General features: G+C 33.4%; 1 protein-coding gene across 2 annotated transcripts in view; it reads left to right on the forward strand.

The window, feature by feature from the left end:
• Positions 1 to 498: 498 nt before the first annotated feature.
• Positions 499 to 20,989, forward strand: part of LOC149782890 (protein IMPACT-like) — a 34,164-nt gene continuing 13,673 nt past the window's right edge. Inside the window, exons 1-7 of one of the 2 annotated variants that reach the window (XM_089934435.1) lie at positions 499 to 676; positions 3,974 to 4,102; positions 6,360 to 6,412; positions 9,342 to 9,404; positions 11,927 to 12,012; positions 13,197 to 13,322; positions 19,103 to 19,197. In XM_089934435.1, coding sequence (XP_089790561.1) covers positions 644 to 676; positions 3,974 to 4,102; positions 6,360 to 6,412; positions 9,342 to 9,404; positions 11,927 to 12,012; positions 13,197 to 13,322; positions 19,103 to 19,197 — 585 coding nt within the window. In that variant the 5' untranslated portion in view covers positions 499 to 643. Of the gene's footprint in view, positions 677 to 965; positions 1,060 to 3,973; positions 4,103 to 6,359; positions 6,413 to 9,341; positions 9,405 to 11,926; positions 12,013 to 13,196; positions 13,323 to 19,102; positions 19,198 to 20,989 lie in introns of those variants that run through there. The other variant, XM_089934437.1, reaches the window with a different exon arrangement.

Consider the following 20,989-nt stretch of genomic DNA (forward strand, 5'->3'; position numbering starts at 1 on the left):
CAGTGAAAACAATACAACTGTTTATCAGTGCTTGGACAAATTTTTGTCCTGATATGGTTTACTTGTGTATGGTAGGAACAGTTTATTAGACAAAATATAGGTTAGTAATTAGAGAGGGAGCGGTAAATTTGACAATATGGTATATTTGACCGTGTACAATAATAAGTACGAATTGACATCACCTTGAGTACGAAACTACCATCACCTTGGGTACGAAACAACCAATTTCTACTGGGTACGAATCCACGTGGGTACGGAATGACCATAAGCCGCCAGTTCCATCTCAATCCAAGCGTAAAAAATAGTTAAGGATGTCCCAATTGATTACGGTTTACTTCTCCGGATATATAATCGGTGAACAAACTGTGGATTCCCCCACCCCGTATAAATTACTGTGCCGACATGCATCTAAGTTAACATTATTAGTCCTGCAGATATATTTCGTGTGGTTCCGAATACATAATCTTACACGTGGGGAAACTTTGGTCACATGACATCATCATGGCGTCTATGTGTTGACGTTTCCAATTAATTGAAAAGTTTAGCACGTGTGTACCATTCATCCGAAATCTGGATTAATATAAAGACTTCTGAACGAACAGTGTGATGATGAATAACATTTTGTTCGTGGTTATATTTTATAATGGAGGTTAATAATGAAAATCTGACCCGTCAGGTACATATTGCCACTAAAGCTGGCTAGTGTCCATTGCGAATCGTATCCCACCTCCAGTGCCAAGTAAATACTTTCTATCACAGGAGCCCCTGTAGTTACTATGAAGCTGAAGATTATTTAAAAATTTAAACCTTACAAATTTCAAACCAAACTTTGTTCCACCTGCACAAACATTTCTAATTTGGAAAAATAAGGTCGTGAACTGGGAGTGCACTGTTTAAGAAATTGTCCTTTTTTAGTATACTTGGCAGCCTAATGTACAGTGTAAGGTGCATAGAGTGGAGCGGATGCTCACGCAGGTGAAATAAAATTAGTACATCCAGTGAAATTAAAATAATGGATACAAAAATACAGGGAAGAAATTATGATCATGAAAATATAATGTAAGTTGAATGTAGACTTTATAATATTTTTGTAATTATATGCCATACATGCCAAAATAATGCAATCTAATAACAAATGGTTGAATAATATTTCTTAAACTTCATAATTATATATTATTTTAAAATGTCAATGATTTGATTATGTTTGAATGAGCAAGTAAACTCGTTATCATCACCATTATTATTATTATTATTATTATTATTAAACATATTATGACTCTGTATTATAAAACTAAGTAATAGAAAATATCAGAAACCACAACTTTTGTAAAATACAACAAATAATTTATTTCCCTGTAATACAAAGTGAAAATTTATAAGAACTGACAGTATTGCAAACTTGACCTTGGTCACAATTAGCATTTTCTATTTAAAATAGTTACTTAATGGGAAATTCTATTTTACAAGATTATGTTAATAAAATTATGCTTAAGAACATGGTAAACATAATGTCCATGATTCAGGCCAAAAAATGATCCTAATATTTAACCCACACTAATTAAGAAAATATTAACTATGTATAATTTGTTTACCAAAATAAAAATATCGTCTCTAGTCGGGAACAACATGTACTTGTTTTTAGACAAGGTAAAGTCCAAAATAAAATTATCTATAGCTTAAAATAGACTAATAAACAATGTAGACTGAGTATTAATTAAAATATTCAGATTACAGTATATTTTTTGCAAGATCAATGATGAATTAAAAACAAAATGTTAAAAACTGGCTGCTATTTTTTCATAATTTTAAAATCAGATTTTTAAATAATTTGGTTTTAGTAATAGTAATTTATGTGTTTGTCAAACACTTACACTTATATTTACCAGTTATTTGTATTTGCAATAATAATAATAATAAAATGTACATTACTTATATTTTTTAAAGTTTAATCAAGATGCTGGCATGGTGATTATGAATTAAACATTTCTATGGTTAAGATGCTTCTGTTCATACAGCATTATTGTGGAATGTTTAGCATATAATAGAAAAATGATACAAATCTTTAGTTTAATTGTATGACATATTTATGATCTAGAGAATGACATACTTTTGATTTAGAGAATTTTGTTACTTTGTATCATATTATTATTGTTATGGTTATTACAATGGTATGTATCTTGCATGGTGTATACAGTATAGATTCACATCACAACCATGCACCTTACAATGTAACTAGTTTACATTATTTCTCTTTTTCATTTTTTTTCATCATTGATTTTAAAATAAATATTGTCTTTCTTTGCAATGTGTGGCATACAGTTAACAAAAGATGTCAGGTAAAGACTCGGTGAGGTATGATTCATACTGGAACAGAGCTAGGCTACAGTCATTTTGCAGTTCCAGATCAGAGGCATGTCAAAACTTATTATCACTAAAACAAAATGTTGATTTATCAAAATGATATGATCAATCCATAATGTATAACAAGCACCCCCCCACCTTGAAATTCTTTTAAACCTGTGACCTTCAGCACAAATTACTGATTATGTGCAAATTTAAATATTAGATATTTTAGTAGGTGTAAATTTACTAATTGCCAATCCTCATTCTGATTCCAGATATAACACAGTCTACCTATAAAAACAAAAGACTAGACCCTGTATAAGTTGCAAACAATTATCTTCTACAGTTAAATAAAAGACTTGATACATGCAGTTGTCAAAATGTACAGAAAGTTGCATGAAGTGATGAACACAAAGCAATACATCCAGTTTACTGACATCAACAGAGTGAAAACTTCTGAAATGAATTCACATAATGCAAAACAGAGATGGTAGTAATTTTTAATGCACTTCTTGATACTGTTTAATGATAAATCACTTATAAAGAACTGAAAACACAATGTATTGGCAGAAAATATTTTTACATAATGGTTTTTAAAATACAAGATTTTAAAATGGCTTAAAATAACTCTACCAAAATAAAAACATTGAAATATTTACAAATTAAAATGCAGACATTTGGTATTTTCCTGTCACTGATGCTCTTTATTCAGTTAAAAAGAAAGATCAATGAACCAATCACAAGATTATCAAAGAAACAGTATGTAATATAGGACACTAACATAAACCAAATTAATGTTAATAGTTCTCCCTCTCTGTCTCTGTCTCTGTCTCTCTCTCACTGTTCATTGATTAACAAAGATGTGTTAGAAGTTGATTTTATAAAAATCATAATGTGTAAACAACTTTTTATTACAATTGTTAATCTTTTAAAAAAATTTTTTTTTTTATATCTCTTTAAACATCGAATAATTGTTTGACTTGCAAAATAATAAATGTTTCTTTTATATACTTTGTATTTCATGGAATCCAGGATACAGTTATTCAGTGCAAATAAAATATAATTAATTGAATAGCCTATAATAATGGCAAAAAGTACATGACTAGATTAATGAGATAGCTGGAATGTGCTGTGTCATCACTTAATAGACATGTCATATCTAATAAGATATTAAGTCTGTCAAATTAATTATTTATTTGACAAACCTTAAATTATAAACTTTAATAATATATAACAGTTGGAGATATTATTGACTGCCTGTAATATAACCATCTGTCTTTACCCAAACCAAATTTATGCAAGTTTATTTTAGGAGGAAATATTACATGCCCAATACATATGTGTGATAGATTTAAAATATTTGAACATTTGTCTTCATTAGAATACTTATAGTCCTACACTCAATGCAGACATATCCTCATGAATTTAGGGCTTACTCTAAAGGGAAAAAGGGCTTCCTGTACATGGACAAAGGGCTCACCAATAATGGAACAAGAGCTTACTGTACATAGACAATAGGTTTTGTGTACATGGAAGAGGGCTTACCATATTTTTTTTCTACCAGCTATAATGTACTTTGTACCACAGTTTTTTTTTATAGAGTGAATTTTAACATTTGTATATATAACAGGCTGATGAGGTGGAGGCATTATCAGCCATCTATGGTGCTGAATGGTGTGTGGTAGATGCAGCCAACAAGGTGTATTGTATCAACATTACAGATGAACAGGAAAAACCAAGATGGTCTCTGTGTCTACAGGTAATAAGAAAATCCCATAAACTTGGAACACGTGGATCCATTTATATGCTGACCCGTTTATCTACATATACTACAATTAATGCAAAGACAACATTTGTCTTTATAAATTGAAAACCAATCAAAATATTTGTTGTTAACTGTTCAAAACTACCAGTTAATTATTTGGAGCTAGTTACATATAAATTTAATACTTTTTAAAAATATAATTGTATTTATGGTTTATATGATCTGTTTATAAGCTGAAGAACTTTAAACTCAATAAATCAGTACAATCAAAATTAATTATTTCAAATTCCTAAAAAACTCTTTTTTTTATAAAGCATGAATTTGCATGAAATTGAATTGATTAATTTTTCCATTTATAATGACCTGTATGAAAATGACGTTTCTGTTATAATGACCTATATGGTCATGATGTTCATTTTATAATGACCTGTATGGTCATGATGTTCCTTTTATAATGACCTGTATGGTCATGATGTTCCTTTTATAATGACCTGTATGGTTGTGATGTTCCCTTTATAATGACCTGTATGGTCATGATGTTCCTTTTATAATGACCTGTATGGTCATGATGTTCCTTTTATAATGACCTGTATGGTCATGATGTTCTCTTTATAATGACCTGTATGGTCATGATGCTCCCTTTATAATGACCTGTATGGTCATGATGTTCCCTTTATAATGACCTGTATGGTCATGATGTTCCCTTTATAATGACCTATATAGTCATGATGTTCCCTTTCTAATGACCTGTATGGTCATGATGTTCCTTTTATAATGACCTGTATGGTTGTGATGTTCCCTTTATAATGACCTGTATGGTCATGATGTTCCCTTTATAATGACCTGTATGGTTGTGATGTTCCCTTTATAATGACCTGTATGGTCATGATGTTCCCTTTATAATGACCTGTATGGTCATGATGTTCCCTTTATAATGACCTGTATGGCCTTGATGTTCCATTTATAATGACCTGTATGGCCTTGATGTTCCATTTATAATGACCTGTATGGTCATGATGTTCCCTTTATAATGATCTATATGGTCATGATGTTCCCTTTATAGTGACCTGTATGGTCATGATGTTCCCTTTATAATAACCTATATGGTCATGATGTTCCCTTTATAGTGACCTGTATGGTCATGATGTTCCCTTAATAATGACCTATATGGTCATGATGTTCCCTTTCTAATGACCTGTATGGTCATGATGTTCCTTTTATAATGACCTGTATGGTTGTGATGTTCCCTTTATAATGACCTGTATGGTCATGATGTTCCCTTTATAATGACCTGTATGGCCTTGATGTTCCATTTATAATGACCTGTATGGTCATGATGTTCCCTTTATAATGACTTATATGGTCATGATGTTCCCTTTATAGTGACCTGTATGGTCATGATGTTCCCTTTATAATGACCAGTATGGTCATGATGTTCCCTTTATAGTGACCTGTATGGTCATGATGTTCCCTTTTTAATGACCTATATGGTCATAATATTCATTGGGAAATGTGTGAAGTAAGAAAATTTATTGCACAGGATAAAACTTAATTGCTAAATTGACAACAGCAAATAACAAATATAGAAATAAACAAATGGATAAACAATAACAAAGTAATAAACAAATGTATTTGATTGTACAAATGCAACTTGGTTGCATGAAAATAAGAGATTTTGCTACTGAGTGTATTGATGAAGAATAATGGTACTTTATAGATGGCAGTTTGATTTGAACTTTGAATTTATCATTATCTTTACAGTAATATATATGTCATTCATAACTCAGATATGTGTTTTGTTAACATTTAATTGTAGTTGACATTTAAATATCTTTTAAGTTTTGAATGTGCAGTAAGTGGATTTATATATTTTTTAATGTAATTCAGATTTATTTATGGCATACTAAATGTGCCTATTGAAATATGATCAGCAGCGGTAAGCAGAGAATTGAAATGTATACTATTAATATCTCTATATTGATTATCGCAAGGCTGTATGCATTTATAAATGTATACATTCTGGGGATGGATGTGATATGTCTGCAAGCATGACTGAATTTTTTCATAAAACCATAATGGGTGCTCATTATAGTCTATCAGACATGAAAGTTACAAAATGTATTATTATTATTATTATTATTATTATTATTAACCATAGAGCTGTTGCATCATGAATATAAAATAAAAGTTTAATATCTGTATTTTTATACAATTGGTGTTTTATATCCAGAGTTTATTAATCTTCTAACAGGTACATATGCCAGAAGAATACCCCAGTCAATCACCTCCACAATATCAGCTCAAGTAAGTGTCCTGTTTAAAATCCCTCCTCACTCCTACACACTATCAGCTCAAGTAAGCATTCTTTTGAAAATCCCTCCTCACTCCACAACAATATTGCCTCAAGTTAGTATTCTGTTAAAAATCCTTCCTCATTCCTCCAAAGGATAGTTATTGTTAAAGAGCTGTGCAATGACTATGAAATATAAATTAAATGGTGATACAGAAGTCCCAGTATGGTACATGTTACTGGTAGGATGCAGAAGTCCCAAAATGATACATGTTACTGATATGATGCAGAAGTCCCAATATAATACTTGTTACAGGTATGATACATAAGTCCAAAAATGATACATGTTACTGGTATGATACAGAAGTCCCAATATACTACTTGTTACTGGTATGATACAGAAGTCCCATTATAAAACACCTTGCTGTTATGATACAGAAGTCCCAAAATGATACATGTTACTTACATTAGTCCCAGTATAATACTTGTTACTAGTATGATACATAAGTCACAAGATGATACATGTTACTGAAATAATACAGAAGTCCCAATATGATACATTGTTACTGGTATGATTCATTCAATCTGATTAAAATAAGTACATCTAACAGGCACCAATAAAGGTTCATATTTTGGAGAACTTTGAAATTCCAGGTCTACATATTTACAATAACTTGCCAAAAGAAATGTTGCATTTTGTGTATGGGATAGCCATTATTGCATTTCATGTAGGGGAGTGCTACAATTGCATTTCATGTAAGAGGGAGCTATCATTGCATTTCATGTAAGGGAGTGCTACCATTGCATTACATGTAAGAGGGAGCTATCATTGCATTTCAAGTAAATGAGTGTAGTCGTTGCATTTCATGTACAGAGTGCTGTCATTGCAATTAATGTAAGGGAGTATTATCATTGCATTTCATGTAAGGGAGGTTTATCATTGCATTTTATGTAAGGGAGTGCTATCATTGCATTTCACATAAGTGAGAGTAATCATTGCATTTCATGTACAGGGTGCTGTCATTGCATTTAATGTGAGGGAGTGCTATCATTGCATTTCATGTAAGGGAGAGTAATCATTGCATTTCATGTACAGAGTGCTGTCATTGCATTTAATGTGAGCAAGTGCTATCATTGCATTTAATGTGAGGGAGAGCTATCATAACATTTTATGTAAGGGAGGATTATCATTGCTTTTCATGTAAAGGAGAGCTATTATTGCATTTTACATAAGGGGGAGCTATCATTGCATTTCATGTAAGGGAGAGTAATCATTGCATTTCATGTACAGGGTGCTGTCATTGCATTTAATGTGAGGGAGTGCTATCATTGCATTTCATGTAAGGGAGAGTAATCATTGCATTTCATGTAAGAGAGGTTTATCATTGCATTTCTTGTAAGGAATGTTTATCATTGCCTTTCATGTGAGAGAGGTTTATCATTGCATTTCATGTAAGAGAGGTTTATTATTACATTTCATGTAAAGGATGTTTATTATTGCATTTCATGTAAGAGAGGTTTATTATTGCATTTCATGTAAGAGAGGTTTATCATTGCATTTCATGTAAGAGAGGTTTATTATTGCTTTTCATGTAAGAGAGGTTTATCATTGTATTTCATATAAGAGAGGTTTATTATTGCATTTCATGTAAGAGAGGTTTATTATTGCATTTCATGTAAAGGATGTTTATTATTGCATTTCTTGTAAGGGATGTTAATACTTGCATTTCTTGTAAGGGATGTTGTTTATTGCATTTCATATAAGGGAGAGTAATCATTTCATTTCATGGAAGAGAGAGAAAGCATTACATTTCATTTAAGGGAGAGTAATCAATGCATTTCTTGTGAGGGAGATTAATCGTTGCATTTCATGTAAGGGAGGATTATCATTGCATTTCATGTAAGGGAGGATTATCATTGCATTTATTGTAAGGGATGGTTATCATTGCATTTCTTGTCAGGGAGGTTTATCATTGCATTTCATGTAAAGGAGTTTTATCATTGCATTTCTTGTCAGGGAGGTTTATCATTGCATTTCATGTAAAGGAGTTTTATCATTGCATTTCTTGTTAGGGAGGTTTATCATTGCATTTCATGTAAGGGAGAGCTATTATTGCATTTCATGTAAGGATGGTTTGTCATTGCATGTCATGTAAGGGAGGCTTTCCATTGCATTTCATATAAGGGAGAGTAATCATTGCATTTCTTTTATACAGTACATGTACATTGCATTTCATGCACAGAGTGCTATATAAGTGAGAACCGTCATTGCATTTCGTGTAAGGGAGGGTCATCATTGCATTTTATGTACAGTACAGTTATCATTGTAATTGATATAGTCTTTTGAATAAGTACACAATGTATAATATTTTATAACAATGACCATAATATGAAATACAATAATAAAGTATGAAATAATGAGATCAGTCAACAAATCCAATGACTTCAACTAATTGCAAGTGTCAGCATTGTTACAAAATTTTATGACTGTATATAATTTTTATGTTGTTTCAATGGATTATTATACACATATAATAGGATATATATCTGTATTACTAACACATATGTCTATCGTTACAGCACTAATTATAAATTAAGATTATCATTTTAAAATACCAGAAGTTTTGTAACCCTGCCTGTGAATGTGTGTGTGTATTTGTGCATGTCTGTATTTATTGTAAGCCTGCCTGTGAATGTGTGTGTTTATTTGTGCATGTCTGTGTTTTGTTTTAACCCTGCCTGTGAATGTGTATGTGTGTGTATTTGTGCATGTCTGTGTTTGTGTGTGGATGTAATTCATGACTTTAACATCACATTAGCTTGAAACTTGTACATTGGAAGAAAAGAACGTTTCAATGAAAATATACGAATTTATGAAAAAGATTTTAAAATGTATTGAAAAATTCAAGCACAGCAATTCATCTATTCCTCTTGTTTTGTTAGTGCACCCTGGCTGAAAGGAGCAGAAAGAAAAAATGTAGAAGGAGCCTTGGCAGACATATTCTGGTATGAGTGACCAAAGTTAGATAATATGCTATATAACATGTTTCAAAACTACCTTGCATCCTATCCAGTAAATGCAGGCCTTCAGAATTTCCATTGCTTAATGCCTCAGCAGTTGTATTTTTCCAAGAGGCAAGTAAATATGCTTATGTGGATTACATATATGCTTATGTAGAGTGTTGAAAATGACACTATGTACCTTAACTTTTCAACTCTGGCATTGTACATCTGGAGAGTTGAAAATGACACTACCTACCTTAACTTCTCAACTCTGGCATTGTACATCTGGAGAGTTGAAAATGACACTACCTACCTTAACTTCTCAACTCTGGCATTGTACATCTGGAGAGTTGAAAATGACACTACCTACCTTAACTTCTCAACTCTGGCATTGTACATCTGGAGAGTTGAAAATGACACTAACTACCTTAACTTCTCAACTCTGGCATTGTACATCTGGAGAGTTGAAAATGACACTACCTACCTTAACTTCTCAACTCTGGTATTGTACGTCTGATGAGTTGAAAATGACACTACATGTACCTTCCAATAACTTCTTAACTCATTGCAGTAACTTTATATGATGTGCTCTTATTTGAATAATAAAAAATACTCTTGACAGAACATATTTGGTTTTGCTGAATCTTTCTGACATCAGATTTCTCAGCAGTGATGAAAGGACTCTCCCTCTTTTTATTTAGTTGAATTACTTTTACTTTTCCAACTGAACTGAGAATGTTTGTCGACATTTTGTACTTTTTGCAATAACATATTCCATCATTGGCAATTTGTAGTTATTACACAAAATGTTGATTTTTTTTAAAATAAAAGAGTTACGTGATTGAATGGGTTTTGTCTGGTACCTTTTCAGCATTTCCTAATCTATGAAAGAGAAGCCACTACTGCTAACTTACCATTTTTATTTTATGTCAACTGTATGTCATGCTGACTTGAGATGAATAATACAATGCTTTTCATTGGTTAGGTTTTGTCATCTTGATCATTATTTATGGTAATAACACCCAGTAGTTATCAAGGTGAAAAAAACCTAACATTTTAATGAACACACAGTGGTAAGGATAAAATTACCTACCACTTTGTATGGAAGTAAATTACTTTATAGGTATGTTGAATTTAGAAATCAAGAAATATCTGAGATTTCTGTCTTCAAACCGCATTATGTGGCCACATTTTATGGCATAAATTTGACAGTTTTTGCACTAATATGCCAGCCACTGGCTATGTTAGAGGGGTGACCATCCTAGAAAGTTACATCTGAACACAGACATTTTAGTGCCAAGAAATTCTGGCTACATAAAGTAGAATCCAGGGGAGGGGGGCAAATAAGAGAGGAACCACTGTACACATACTCTGTAATTGTACAGATCAACCTATTTTAATTAAGATTTTCTTTCATAATTTAGTTGTCTGTTTGTGATAGATTGGTGCACATTCTATGCCTTTTTTATTCTCTCATATGATATGAACATATTTATTTCTTGAATCAGTCTTTACATGTCAGAAGCATCACCTATTTTATAACACACCAGGCTGCATATTGTCATTGTAATCTATTAAAAGTAATACTACATTAGTTAGCCATTGTCATCAATTATTGTCATTGTAATCTATTAAAAGTAATACTACATTAGTTAGCCGTTGTCATCAATTATTGTCATTGTAATCTATTAAAAGTAATACTAGAGCAGTTAGCAATTGTCATCATTTATTGTCATGGTAATCTATTAAAAGTAATACTACAATAGTTAGCATTTGTCATCAGTTATTGTCATTGTAATCTATTAAAAGTTATACTACAGTATTTAGCAATTGTCATCAGTTATTGTCACTGTAATGTATTAAAAATAATACTACTGTTACAATAGTTACCAATTGTCATCAGTTATTGCCATGTTAATCTATTAAAAGTAATACTAGAGCAGTTAGCAATTGTCATCATTTATTGTCATGGTAATCTATTAAAAGTAATACTACAATAGTTAGCATTTGTCATCAGTTATTGTCATGGTAATCTATTAAAAGTAATACTACAATAGTTAGCATTTGTCATCAGTTATTGTCATTGTAATCTTTTAAAAGTAATACTACAGTAGTTAGCAATTGTCATCAGGTATTGTCATGGTAATCTATTAAAAGTAATATTACAGTAGTTAGCAATTGTCATCAGTTATTGTCATTGGGCAACCAGTAGTTTGATTCATTTCATTGTAGTGATTAATGTAGTCTTATTCTGGAAGCCATGGTGGCTCACTTGATTGAGCATTAGACTTGTAATCTAGGGATCTTGGGTTCATTACCCACTCTTGTCAGCTCTGGTTGTCTGCCTCTGTGTGGCCATGGGAAAGGATCATTGGTCCCATTTCCTCAGAATGGTATAGCCACTAATGTGTTAAAGTGTTGTTAAAATCAACCAAACCAATAACATCAGCAGTCTAAAAGTTTGGGTCAATGTAGTTTTATGCCTTACTCTTTTTTCACAGATTTGTAACTTTTTCTTTTTGTAGTGAAAATATAGGAGAGAGCATCATCTATTTATGGGTGGAAAGAATAAGAGAGTTTTTGCAGGACAAAACAGATGAGCATCCCCATGGTAATTTCTTTTTTTGTGTGCAATATTTGCTAATATTCACCTAATTTAATCTCTCTCTCTCTCTCTCTCTCTCTCTCTCTCTCTCTCTTGTGTCAAGGCATGTTTTATTTGATTATGAGGTGCAAGAATAAAAATGCAATGGATTGCCCATGTCTTTCTTATGGGTATTCTCGATGTCTATGGCTATTCTCGATGTCATGTTGTATATTTTTTCATTCACAATCTCTTCCCTAAAATGACAATCAATTTTCTTACACATATTTTTTCTTACTTTGGAAAATAGATGTATTTTTTACATGCAGAAAATTACATGACATAAAATAAAGTGATTTTAATATCATAATCCATATATACATTGATTGAGAGTACTAGTATAAGACAGAGGTCAGACTTACTGGTCAACATGCATAGAGTTATAGGCTGGCAAATGGGGTATAATCAAATAAGGTAGTCGCATAGATATTGTTGTATATTCTAAGGATACCAGGGAAGCATTATAATGAGGGAGTACTGTATATGTATTATGTACTTCATTATAAGGTGGTTTCTCTATAAGGTTGTGATAGACATCATTACAGTGTAGTCACTGTAGTCACATTTCCTGAAAAGCCCTTATCATTTTAAGCCAGGTTTCCTTGCTCTCTCCCACTTTATGTGTTCCGCTACCTTTCACGAATTCATCTTTATGAAGCTGAAACATTCTTTTCCTTGACTTGCTGCTTAAAAGAGGTTAAGCTTCATTTTAGACTGTAGATAGGTTGCTGGTATATTTATGTGCTCTTTTTAATGGCATAGTTGACATTTTCGGCGATGAAAAAATTGTAACAAAAATAACAGTATGGGCTAGTTTTGTGTAAATCACCAATTCAGATGAGTCAGGTAGTGGTGTCTGATTGGTTGAAGGCCAGTGATAGTGTAGTAGTAAAATTATGAATTTATCAGATACATTGAAAATCTAACCAATACACGACATTACTGCAGGTACATAGACAAATATTCACACCATGAACTCCATGAGATTTTACTTACCTGTATCTTTAATGTTGTTTCCCTATTAAAAGGTGTACACTTCATTGTGGATTGACTTTGAACTGACCATCAATTAGATGTATCCAGCATGGCACTTTTTTAATCTACTATAAATATGAGAGGAAGTAAAATATTTCACAAAACATTTATCACAGATTCAGCCAAATCAAGACCTGAGAGGGTAATTACACAGACAGCGGAGGTAGAAGAGGAGGATGACTTTGATGTTTCCAGTCTTGAACAGATGGGGACTTCCATCCATTCAGCCAGTTCTGATGAAGGTAAATCTACCAGCATACACCATTTACTTAATGTGATGTCATTATTCCCATTGCAGGGATCACACTCCCAGGCTAGCAGTATATGACTGTTGAGATGCTCCCCAACCCTAGCCAGGTAGTTCCAGTGTTGTAGTACAAGGCGAAATTTATTGCATGCATCAAATAGCTGGTTATCAGTTGTGCTGAAAATCAACTCTTGCACATTCACAGACATGTTTTAAAAGCTGATTGAGCATTAACCCTTTACAAGCAAGTTAACGCTGCCCAATTTCCGCAAGTTATCATTTCATGATAAAAACATGCCAACTTGTGTTTTGAACTTACAGTATGTAAATAGCAGTTTGTGTTTAAAAATAGAATCAGTGTAAGTTACTTTATAATTTTGTTTAAACAAATTTCTTTTGAAGGTTTTAACTGCTGTGTCTGAATTTTGTTAATAAAATGAGTTTGAAACCAAAAGTTAACCACTCAAAGGATTATAATGGCAGATATCACTGTGTCTAGGAAATACCTCTTCATTTCATTAAAAAATGTATGGAATGTTTACAGTTCATAGAATGCAAAGTCTATATATGATTAAAGATTTAGCACCAAAAAAATAAGTTGTGTGTTTTAAAAAAAAAATTAATTTAGCTTTAACAATTGTAGCCATATCGCTACGATGTCTGCATTATGGTAGTTTATAGTGAAATATTGCACTGGGACATCATGCCACAGACATGTAGCGTCATGTTTTCTCTGTGATCACGTTCAAAGACGTGTCATGTTCTTGCCCATTCAGAAATTCTTTGCAAGAGATATCGGTAATGGCTTCCGGTAGTTTTAATTTACATAGGGGTTTGTTATCCTTCTTTACCTGAGCTCTGGTTTGCACTGCTTGGATGATCGGGAATTGAAAGTCAGACATGATCGGGTGTCTAAATCCCTGTACATTGCTAATCGTAAGTTCATAGATCACGTTGGCTATGCACAACACTTAAATGGTTTCAGTCAGAAAAGCTGTTTCAATAACTATCCTTGTGACAGGAACATGGTCGGTCATTTGGTCCAGTAGCATACATTCAAGGCAATTGAAACCCAAGCAATTGGTCATTGCGAACAAGGCTTTGCTTCATGACTAAACCCTGAGTATTGTAAAATGGTCACTTCTTGTCTTTTGAAAGCACCATTCACCATTGGTATCCTTGCTTCAGGGAAAACACATGTGTCAATCAATTGGATAGCATCGCGACCAATCTCTGCATGCACCACTAACTTGTACACTGCTTTCTGTTTAGCCTCAAGTTTTCCATCTGCCAACCGTCTGCCCTCAATGGCCACCATGACTCTCTGGACTGATCCCTTCCGTTTAGGACAATTGGGGGAGATATGACCCCACTCCTATCAAGTGAAACATTACTTATCCTTATGCCTTCTCTGGTTATCCCTACCAGGTTTCTCAGATTCCCTGTGTTTTTGGTCCTTCACCTGATTCCCACCATTGCTGTCTCACAAGATGACTGTGTGAACTTCTCTGAGCTTCAGTGAATAAATCTGCCTGTGTGGCCATGTCATATATATCTGTGAAGGACTTTTCCCTCAAGAATAAATATAATCCCTTGCCACAAGTTGTCAATAGTTGGTCCTGAAGCAAGCAATTGATAAGACCCTCAAATGTCTTGACGACTTTACCACATTCCACCCATTGCTGCAAGTAATTGCACGTCCTACTGACAAACTGGGTGAATGTCTCGCCTCTCTCGGGTTTGCTATACTTAAACTTCTTGTGAAACCCTTGCTCAGTTAGATCATATTTCTTCAGAAGTGCCTCTTTCAGTGTGAGGTAATTTAGCGAGTCGGCTGCGAGTAAATGTGAATACACATCTAATGCTTTACCCTTCAACAACACACTAATATGAAGCAACCAATCATCTTTTTTCCATTTTTGTACAGTGGCATACCTTTTGAACCTGTGTAGATAACTATCCATGTTATCTTTGTCGTCTTGAATCGGGGGCAGTTTTTGACCTCTCATTTAGAATCATGTTACCCCTCCCTTTTAGTTTGCAATAGCTCAGAATTTATTTGATACTCCCTCTCCCTATTTCTATTTTCTATCTCCAAGTCTTCTAACTTCACATGTTTTCCCCTTTCTAACTTCCTATCCTCTACTTCTTTAAGCAGTTCTATCTTCTCCCTTTCTCCTTCCCTTTCCTTTTTAGCCTGTTTTCTAACTCTATCTTCTCCTTCTCTAATTCTATCTTCTCCTTCTCAGCCTGCTTTTCTAATTCTATCTTCTCCTTTTTAAAAGCCATTTTTCTTTCCTTGGTTTCCCTTTCTATCTCTAGTTTCTCTCTTTTGGACTTCTTTTCTAATTCTATCAACTCCCTCTTGGCTTCCCTTTTTATTTCTCTCTGATTCCTTTCCCATGCCTGTTCTTCATGAACAAAATTTCTAAGAGAATCCCCCTTGAAGCCAAACTGTTTCCCCAGTTCCACAAGTTCTTTCATTGATGACATTTCAAAAATCTGATATCACCAACCTAAAGTGCACTGCTGTGCAAAAATGTGTATACTGTAATTTCAACAAACACACTTTATTTTCCTTCTCAGAAGGCAACAAAAACATGAAATGTGTACAAAAAAATAAGGTATTGCTATATGTCTACTTAACCTCACTGTCTTGTCAAGAATGTCTGAAACACACAAAAGATCATACAAGAATAATTAAACAATAATTTCAGTGCTCCATTAAATCCGAGATTCCACTTCTGACACTATTTGTAACAAGGTAACCGGGTTGGATTTCAGATTTATAACATAACACTTTTGATGGCAATACAAATACAATGTTTAATGATGAATGACTCGAATGAGAAAAGAATTATGATTAATACGTTTGTGTATAAGATCCAAATATTGGACAAATTAACACAATCCGCACGAACCTAATAATGCAACAAATGAAAATACAATAAATAACCTTACACAGTACAAGGACAAAGGTGAATGATTCACAGTAATTTCACATGACAAAAAAAATGATGTATTTTACTCAAATAGTAAAATGGTGAAAACAAAGGGACAGATATCATACAAAATATCTTTACAATCCCAAAACACTGAGTATTACAAACCCCAAAATTAGCCCAAAGCTAAATTTCGTGTATGGAGTTACACACTCCGTCACCAGCACACTTGGCTACCAGTCATCCTTGGTCAGTCAAGCAATCAGCACCCACCAATTGGTCAGCAATGCCCAATCACCTGCTACTCGACCAGCAACACTGTTCACTCAGCTCAGTGGCTGCTATGGTTCAATTTTACAGCTGCTATGGTCAGCTTCTATGGTTAGCTCTATGACTGGTACCACGTTGACTCTGATCAGCTGAAAATACATCTAACACCGTGCACTATACATGACACAGGCATATATGATAAAATGTAATGACGTTATGTATGGTAAGCTATACAGATTGCATTATTGGCACAATAATTACAAAGCATAAATAGGTTCAGAAGTGACTCTACCTGGGCCCGATAAGAATGCTACGGTACTAAACGTTTCTTAAAAATGCAACTTTATATTGCTAATATAAATCTCTTGCTAAGTCACAAACAAGAAATGAAAATATTTGCATTATGCTGTGTAAACTGAAGCTACATAGAAAATATACAAAATCACACAAATAAACATGGTAATACAATAGTTATAACTTATACACAAGAAATTAATAAATAACTCACACATACCTTTACAGCTGAAGACATGCAAGTCCTTAAGTAGATTGCTTACTGACAAGATGTTCCATAATATAAAGATTTTGACCTACGGTGAGGTTATTTATACACAGACAATGTAGCCCTACCTCGTTTGTGGGCTAGATGAATCGGTTTTTCCCATTGAAAGCACTTTGCATGTGCGGCATAGGATGAACCAAACTCACTGTTTCGAAATATTTGTACAATATACATAAAATACCCTCGGGTATCATTGTACACATAAAAAATGAAACCCAAAGTACATGTATCTAATTAATAAAGGGATTTATACGATTCTGTGACGATTCTGTGACACCCAGTACAAGCTGAAATTCATCTTGGGCAAGCTCAAGTTCCGAAGTCACTTGCACAGAGACAAGATTAAAAAGTGTCTGTAAATAAAAGGCAATCATGACAAATGATTAACCACTAGAATTTCATTGAATGTATGATCAATGAACTAAAAATATAACAGCCACATGTGGTTTTTTGATCATTTATTTATGTGGTAATTAACAGGAGACCAATATGTAAATGCTGCTTGGCAAACAATAGAATGGATAAAAATAATTGTTCTCAAACTCAGTCACAAAAGTCAGCTTTTCAAATATTTTGATGCATTTTAGCAAAATCATTGATATTTTGGAATATTTCATTGATGAACTCACTTTTACCTAGTTTTCCGACTGGATTCATACTTTAATATACATGATCATTTCAACTTTAAGTGGCAAGATAAAAAACTTGTACATATTGAAACACGATTAAAACTAAATTAATGCAGCTCTGTTATTGAATTTTAATTCTCTCTCTCTCTCTCTCTCTCTCTTTCTTAAAATTCAAGCTATTTCGAAAACCTTTTCTACCTAACCATTTTTTAGGCAAGCTCAACTTTCTGAAGGTCAGGTTTAGTTTCAAGCCAGCTTGTCCTAAAATATGTAAATCCATGTGCCCATATCCTCTTCCACTTGCTTAAATATATTTGAATCTTAACTTTGACTCATTACTCTTAGGGGGGAGCCCAGAGTGGCCGAGTGGTCTAAAGCGCTCTCCATTATGGATCACTCCCATCTCAACTCTGTCTGCGTGGGTTCGACTCTCGGATTCGGCCAATGTGGGTATGTGAGAATTCTTGCCAGTAGCTTCTCGTGGGTCGATGGTTCTTTCTGGGGTTTTCCCGGGTTCTTCCTCCACCATTAATACTGGCCGCCATGTATAGCCTATCGTGTGCTCAAAAATGGCGTTAAACCCTACAACAACAACAACAACGTTACTCTTAGGGTACACAAAAAGTTCTCAGCCTTGTTCACTGTGTCATATTTACAGTAACTGCTATTGGTCATATGCACAGTCTCGTCATGCATACCTCTTCAAATGGTGAAGCCTGCTATTGGTCATATTCAGAGCAATATATATCAAAATGTCATCAGTATGTCTGATAATAATAATAATAATAATAATAATAATAATAATTAATAATAATTGTACCTAATTAATTGTACTCAATCAGTTCACAAACAATATCTTTGCTGAGTCATTAATAGACCAGTCTACACATTCCAAGATGATACACAAGAGTTATTTCCCTTGGCTGCAGGTCCGCAGTTGCCAGAGACAATCTATGTTCAAAGGCAATTTCAGCAATTACACACAAAAATAAGCGTAATTTTTTATTTGTTTTTAAAAGTGTTTGTTAACTGTAACAAGGAATAAAATTTTATGTAATTATTTGTAATTTTTCTGATCCATTTTAAATGAAAATCCTGCTGAGAGCAGTCCAAGTGACCTCTAAACTTTTGCTATGGGATTTAAACATTATATTGCCTTGGAGAATGTACTGATTGGGATATTATACACCCACATTGACCATAATGCACCAGCAGATTAGGATTTATTGTAATCATTAATATCAGTGAGGGTCTGCACCAGCTCCTGCATGGAAGCCATCAATTCCACAATTGTTATTTATTCATGAACCTGTTCAGCATTTTTGCCAGTTATTTTTTCTTGACTTCTCTAAAGTCGTTTTTATAACTACAGACTGGGAATGTCCATCTATCACATCTTCTGAGCCTATCACTGACAGACGCAGCACTTTCCAAGCCCACCTGGCACCTGTCTTTCACAAGAAACAGGTACAAAATTAAAATTTGAATAGTATTGTCCAAGTGATGCCATGTTAGTACACTATTTGGGAATTTATGCGAAAATGGGTTTGATCTTTGTTTTGACACATCCAGGAACAGTTTATTCAAGGCTGGTGAATAAGTTCTTATGGATCCAGTTTTCATTAGACTTCATAGGTAGTTTTCACATGGTCAGAGGCACCTCCCTATTGCTTTTTAGGCCCATAAGTCAAAGGTCAAGGTCATTAAAGCTTAAGTCATACATGACAGATTTCTGCTTTCTTCTGTGATGAAGAGGTCACATCTGAGATTGCTATACATTTAAGTTGATTTTTTTTGTTGGGGGGGAATACAGTACCTTCTCAAGTACCATTGCTTATCTGTAAAATCTACACGTATGTTTATTAAGTTGGCAATGAAAGATGTAACACATTTTGTGATTGGTTGTGCAGTGAGAATAAATTCTAATCAACTTGTCCTTAATAAAAACAGTGCTTCAATGCATTCATTTGATTGGATAATATTCATAAAATGACCAGTAGAATCAACTGTTGTTGAATTTAATGTTGTGTGGCTGTTTTCTAAAGAAACACTAAAAGAGTATATTGTGACTCAAATTCAAATTGATTAGAGATGCCAGGTAAGATGATCTTTGAAAGAAAAATAATCAGATGTAAAAACAAGTATAGATGGGATTGGTGTAGAGTTACAAATACAAGGAAAGACTAACACAGTGATGTCTCATTGATTACCTATGAATACATGAAGGGGAAAAAAAAGACACATCTTTATTGTTAAATTTGATTTTAATCACTAACATTAGCTAATAGAAACTGTTAAATAAAAGCTAGATTTTATACTTTAAAATTGGTAAAGTTTTGTTTTTAAATCTTTCATCAGTTTTCTTTCATCATGGCTTTAATATCCTTAAAATTTTAATTTTTGGCTCCACATAAGTTAACTTACAGCACACTTCCCAGCACTCAATTTTAATCAGCTTTTTAGTTGCAAAACACTTGTAAAAAGTCAGATTTCTATTGAATCTACGATCAATGGATCAGAGTTCAAGGTCACTGGATGTGAAATTGTATTTCCAGTTTCTGCATAATGATTAAACTTTGGTCAGATTTTATATGTATACAGTAAAACCTGTTATGAGAGACCGCCCCTTCTGCCAACCAAAAGCGGTCTCTCAAGACAGGTGGTCTCTCATAAGAGGTGTGTGAAAATGGACTGGTTTTCAGGGTCAATAGTTAGCATTGTTGAAAAATAAATAATACCCATACTCACTGTACATGTATCATATCCTTTATTCATGAATCTTGTTAAATAATGCATGCATTCCTCTCAAAATATCTTTATATAATAAAGATATACATCTATCAAATGAGAATAAAATTTATATTTCAACATCACATTAATATATACAAAAAATTAACAGTTAGATATGATGTATATATCTTATTTTATACACTTATTCACTTGTTTTTTTTAAAGAAATCCATTATACTTCTTTGTTGACATGTTTCACTCAGCTATTTGGTCTGAACATGTATCTCAATTATTGCCCTTTCATGAATCAACTTCCCACTTACTGGTATGTTTTTACTCCTTGCGACACAAAACCACTCCCCTACTCGCTCGTTCAGATCTCCGTAAACTGTCCGTCCTGCCGTGGCACATTTCCTCTGTGCTTGTGCACCTTTCTGCCATTCGTTTCTAATGGACTTCTTGTCTTTGATTACATTTTGAACTTGCGTTTTACCGACGCTTAAGCTGACTGCTATTTTGCGAGTGGTCT

The sequence above is a fragment of the Sinohyriopsis cumingii genome, chromosome 15 (assembly GCF_028554795.1).
Source record: "Sinohyriopsis cumingii isolate HCF-2022 chromosome 15, ASM2855479v2, whole genome shotgun sequence".
NCBI lineage: Eukaryota > Metazoa > Mollusca > Bivalvia > Unionida > Unionidae > Sinohyriopsis > Sinohyriopsis cumingii.